The 6189-nt window shown below is 36.9% G+C and overlaps 1 protein-coding gene across 1 annotated transcript in view; it reads left to right on the plus strand.

The window, feature by feature from the left end:
• APAF1 (apoptotic peptidase activating factor 1) overlaps positions 1-3067 on the plus strand; it is a 28835-nt gene extending 25768 nt beyond the window's left edge. Inside the window, exon 27 of the mRNA XM_014889612.2 lies at positions 1427-3067. Within this exon, the coding sequence (XP_014745098.2) occupies positions 1427-1570 (144 nt within the window). The 3' untranslated portion in view covers positions 1571-3067. The remainder of the gene's footprint in view (positions 1-1426) is intronic.
• Positions 3068-6189: the final 3122 nt, after the last annotated feature.

Genomic DNA, 6189 nt, shown 5'->3' on the forward strand with positions numbered 1-6189 from the left:
GTTTGCAGAGTTAGGTAAAATTGTTGAGGGCTTTGCCCCATAAAATACTGTCCCCAATTCAACAGGCTTGCCTCTGGGCCCTGTAAAGAGGGTCTGACTCTGTTATCTTTAACCCTCTTATTAGTAGTTGAAGACAGCAGTTAGCCTCCTAAACAAATGTAGTGCTCTGTCTTCCATGACATCTGTTCTAGGTGTCCATCCACCTCAATGACCATGTGCTGGACTTGCTCCAGTTTGTCAGTGTTTTCCTTGTACTTGGGCAGGGGTCAACACACAACATCCAGAACATTTCAGGAGTCTGGACCCCTAAAAGCTGGACTGAGCTGGACTGTAGAGTTAGGTGAGCTTTGAATGAATGAGTCATCTTAGTCACACATGGGGTGTATCCACCTGTGTGCCATTGAACTTGCTGCCTGAGTGGTACCCACTGGCACAGCACCTGCTCATTTATTCAGAACAAAGGTTCCAAAGCTCATTAAGATCCATTTTTGGTTTGGTTATTTTTTTTTTGTTGTTTTTTCAGGAGGTCTCCATCAAATAACAGACATTTTAGGGACTGTTTTTAATCAGAGCATTGTAGCTGTGTAGTTGCAAATCTGTATTATGCACACAACTATAATGTTATATATTTCATGAGATGAGTAAGCTGAAAAATAGTAATACCATCTGCTTTTCAATGTGATCAAAGCTGAAGGTAATCTGTTGTGATATTTTGCTGCTGCACTCAAATGCTGCTGGAATAGAGGGTAGACTTCTTACAGGCACAATGGAATAACAGCTTTGTGCTGTGTTAGGTCTAGTTTTGCATTGATCTACAGTTTTTCTGAGAAATGTGAAATTTCAGACTGTGGTAAATTGATGGTTGAAGGTTTATTGATTTCTTTGTTGTTAGTACTTACTGCATATTCTAAAAAATTGTAATCTCACTGAAAAAGAAGTCAGCCCTTTTAAAAAAACTGCAAGTGTTTTCAAACATGACCTGATCAGTCCTCTTGTGTGTCTGGCTAAGTTTTAAATTCTGCTATAGTTTAAGTTATCTGGCACAGTGTTTCATGTATTCATTTGGTTATATGAAAATATACAATTTTTATAAGTTTGGACATATTGCAGTTTATATCTATTGATTGCATTTTGTGATGGGGTAAGGGACAATACCTGAATTTATTTTGTATATTTTCTTGAAATTTAATAGCTTCAGTCTTTTTGAAGTTTCTTTTAATCTGAAAGCCTTATATTTAGTAATTAGTCGTAAACTTATTCTACTTAAAGATTGTTTATTTTTAATGTTAATTAATTTGATGATTTTATTTTTAGTTCTACCTCTTTGATAAAAGAAGTCATCTGGGCTAACTGGCAACCACGTTAATAGATTTTATTCTAAACTTCCTTTACCTAACTGAAAATGTCTTTCTATTATTTTTTATAGTGGTGGAATGTAACTACTGGAGAATCCTTACAAACCTTCTACACAAATGGAACAAACCTCAAGTCAATACATGTGTCCCCTAATTTCAGCGTATATGTGACTGTTGATAGTCTTGGTATTCTTTATGTATTACAGAAGTTCTGATTAGAGGGCTGAGCACTGCAAAGATAACTATTTTTTTAAGCTGGAAATAAAATTCTGCTTTGTCTGACAGTCATTAAGCTGTGAATTATATTTAATTGTTGTATTCATGTATATTTATGTACTTTTATGCATGTTTTTTTAAATGAACTTGCATTTAATCTTGCTTTTAATAAGCATTATTATAATCCTTAAATCTTGATTTGCATCTTAAGTGTGTTGCTTCCAGTTTTGTAAGAAAATTATATTAAGATTTATTCTAATTAGTTGAAATTAATATTAATAGCAGTGAAGAAAGAATAAGCGTGTAATACTTTGAAATTATATTTTATGCTAAGGCTGATGGCTAAATGCTCTCTAGCCACGAACACAACTGTGGAAGATGCAAAAAGCCCTTTTTTTGTGTGTGTGATGCAAGGATTTGAATTTGGTACAGAATGGGAAGAAGCAGGGGCATTCTTCATTTGAAAGATGAAACCAGCCATATTGGTGCTTGATGTTCAAACCAAATTAAGTAGATGTTGAGTTTACAGCAGCTGTGCCTCCCAGTTGCTTCAAACCTGTGGAGATAAAGTGCATTGTAGCATGTACGAGCTGTCCCTATTAAGGGAAACATCCTGAGTCTTCTTTTCTCACAGCAAAATCTGAAATTCAATATTGTAATTGAAGTGGAAGAGACTGTGCCACATTTCCAGTCCAAGGATGAGAGATGAGTAGAGCTGGCTAGCTCAAATGAGAATGGAAATGGCTTAAAAGTTATGTATTGAAAATTATAAGAACGTGTGAATTTTAGTGTTTCTTTTTTTTTTTCTTTTGGAAATAACGTTCAGTTTATACTATGGAGACACTTTACTGTTGTCAGCTTTGTTTACATGGGATTCTATGCCCAGTTGATCTCTTGCCTGGTAATATGTGATTTTATGTTTTTTTAATTCTTTTGTAATTTTTACAGTCCGGTCTATTTCTAGATTGACTATAGGGTAGAAATATCAATGTTTTGTACTAATTGTATTTGATAAATGCTTTCTAAATAATTGAGTAGCAATGTTTTATTTGGTACCTAGTAAGCCTTTTTCTATTCAATTGCCTCTCAACTGCTATGAGCAAATGCACAAGCATTAATATGATTTTCATATTTTTGTGGCTGGCAGTGGAACACTGTCTAATTACTTGATTGTAAAAAGTACTGTAGCAAGTATCTCAACTGGTACTGAATAATGAAATTTTTACTTTTAGTATTTTTTGTGTGCATTTCATAAAATTTAATAGCCATTCTTAGTATTTCCCTGTTTTTGACAATCACTCGTTTTTCCTCTTTTCCAACTTGAAATTCTACTCTTTCTAAGGTGCTGTTGAATACGGGTCAGTATAATCAAAGTACTGCTGGCAGAAATGTAAAGAGAAGAAATTCAATAGAAAAGACCATAATGTTTTGTATTCCAAGTATGTACAGTACTTAATAAAGATGATCCGGGCAATATTGGCCAAAGTTGTAAATTATTTTGAATATGTGTGTCAGTTTTTTTTATACCTGGGATGGATGGGTAGTGCTGCATCTTTTAATGTGGTTTTGTTTTCAATCTAAATATAATACTGCTTTACAAACTGCATCAAAAGTGCTTTGATAGGTGAGCAACAGCATTAAATGTGGGTGTGGAGAAAAAAGGAAACAGAAGGAAAACAAAGTTTTGGAATATGTCCACATTGTCCAGGACAGAGTTGCTTCTAGTATCTGGTTTGTAGAGAGCCCATCAGTACCCCCTGAGTAGCTGAAGATCCAAGGAGCAGGAAGCTTCTCTTAGCCAGTATCCCTCTATCCCAGAGACTGTGCTGTCCTTACTGCTTGGGAACCTGAACTTAGAGACCCAGCCAGGTTAAAACGTACAGGAAAAATATTTCCTATGAGGAATCAGGGCAGAAAGTTCTTTCCTCTGAGAACATTCATGAAATTCTGATAAGAAAAAAACCCAAACAACTGATCACAGTTTAATGCAAAAAGAAAATGGTGCCTGAGCAGAGTTCAGAGATAATTGCAGATTTTGAAGTAACTAGGAAGCAATAGCACAGAAACTTGAAGAAATGTGAGATAATACATTCTTGATGTTTTGGAAGAATGACAGTACAGAAGCATTGTGCTTGCTGCTGGAACTGAGGAAGCTGTTCTTCACAGAAGGTGATGTTGGGATGGTTGCATTCACATATGTAGGAGTCTGGAGTTGACTGTAAGTACTTGAAACTGAGGTGGAAGAAGAGGAATAGTGATGAAAATGTCTGAAGAGCCAAAAAATAGATCTGATTTGCAGGAAGAGTATGTAAAAATTCAAGTGAAAAATCATTAAAATAGGAGCCAGGAAAGCAACTTCTTCAATTCAAAATATTTAAGAATACAGTTTACTGTAATAAAAAAAATAAGCCTTGCTGTATCATCAGATTCGGCTGTTCTCTGATGTTACATGTATTGTTAAGGAAACAAAAGAGAATTTGACTAAAAGCAATTTTTATGTAGACTGAACATTAGTGCTTCCATTATCTTGTTTAATATCAGATCAAAACGAATCAGCCTACATTCAAATTTAACTAATGAGCATTGCCAATTTTATCCAGTTCTATAACTGAAATTATAATATGCTTTTGTGAAAACAATTTGTATACTTCTATTAACCATGCCTGTCAGTTTCTGTAGAAGTTTTGAGTCTCTTTATCAGTTAGACCTACAGCTGCTTCACACATCTCTCTTTTTCTCTTCCTTTGGGAATTGTACCCATGTGTGATACATTCAAGAGGATGCTTTGTATTGCCTTAAAGTGTACCATTCCTCCAACTGCAGTGTTCTCCTTCCCCCTCTCTTATCTTACACAGTTATTTGAAATAGAACTGTGCACTGGGTGCCTGAGGTTTTTCCAAATAGAGATCTGGAACGGGGGGGGGGTAGAACTGGAACTGGAAACCTGTTGCCAGTAGAGGACTATCCCCCACCCTGAAATTATTTTGTGTCCTTTTGAAAATTATGCAGTTAAACTTCCTATTACAGAACGCTGTTCAAATCGCTGTTTTGAGGGGGTTTTTACAATTTTTAAATTCAGTGAAGTCTCTGTATGGGGCCCAGTTCCCAGGTTGTATCTAGCCACAACAGAGTCTTTGTCCTTATCACTCACTCCCGAGGTGTTTTGCAGAAGCTGATGCCCCTGCAGGTTTCAGGGGAAAGCCAGGCTGAGAGACTCCCAGAACATTGCAGGGAGGCTGCTTGCCCTCATCTTCAAGAAGCCACCAAATCCAGAATGGCAGCAGATCGCAGAGAATTCAGGTATGTTTTTGCAATTGCAAGTAGAACATAGCCCTCTTCTGAGCTGTTTGGTTGCCCTTTCTCCCTCATAGCAAGTACAGATTCCATGGCAACGCCCAGGAGTGGAAAAGTCATCCTTGGGGCTGTATTTCCCTCTGATAGGACACCAGCTCTCAGGTGTATTTGTCCACCTTGTGCTTTCCTCCTCCTTGTGTCTATTATGGAGGCACAAATTTATTTGGGTTCATAGATGGTGATGATGATGCCCAAGAGCTCTGAGGGCTCAGGACACCTTATTTCTATTCTAAATATTCTAAATATTCTAAATATTTCTTATTTCTATTCCAAGAAAAGCAGAAGCCAAATAACCTTTATGTTTTGGAGACCAGAGAGGATGCCAGATATTCTGAACACTTTCAGTATGATTTTTTTTTTTTCCTTTTCTGTGCTCAATTTCACTTAGTTCATTGTTTGCTCATTATTCTTTCAAGCTAGGAATGGAGCCCTCACTGGCTCTTCCAATATGCAGTAAGATGTTATGCTGAGACCAAGCTTGTTTGTGGCTGAAACTCTGCAATAGATTGACAGTAGATTGATTGTGTTTTTGAGCACTTCCAAAGTTTTCATGGGGTGTGCTGCTACCCAAGTCTATGTTGATGCTGGTGTGGGCCTTTTTTGGGGGAGTTTGGGGCCAGTGGGTTTGGCTTTCCTTGGGTTTTAAGAGGCTTTTCTTCCAGATTAATTCACTGCACAGCGTTCTTCTAGGAGGGTTTTTTATGGGAAACCTTGCAACTAGATTTAATAGAGGGCAAGGCTGAGACTGCTAGGGTGCATCCTGGAAGTATAAAGGAGTAAGATATTTAGTCTGCACGTGTCATTGACAGCTTCATCACTTCCTATATCAAATCCTACAGTTGCACTTGAGAGATATAGCAAAACTGAGTGATAATTGGACTAGAACGATTTAAGCTGTCTGTCTGTGTTTGTTCAGGAGGATGAGAAAGCTAAAGTGTCTTATAAGTGTTTCAATAGGCAGTTTCTCTCTTGGGGCCTGATTGTTTACAGAACAAATTAGCTTCCTGTGCTTGTTTCCATTTAACAAACCATATGTTGTACATAGGAGAAGTGCTCTGAGAATGGTTAGATTCATGTCCTTCAGGCTAGAGAGGATTCTTGTTCTGTACTCAAGAGGCATTCTCTGAGTACTACTTAGGATGCTGCAATTAGATTCCATGTGTTTATGTGGTATTTTAAATTTCTTACTGTATTAGCTTCCTTCAATTTATTTGTGTCTCTGATTTATTTTTAGCTTTGTTCGCTTTCTCTAATAATGTACAAA

Source organism: Sturnus vulgaris, chromosome 5 (assembly GCF_052056855.1).
Source record: "Sturnus vulgaris isolate bStuVul1 chromosome 5, bStuVul1.hap1, whole genome shotgun sequence".
NCBI lineage: Eukaryota > Metazoa > Chordata > Aves > Passeriformes > Sturnidae > Sturnus > Sturnus vulgaris.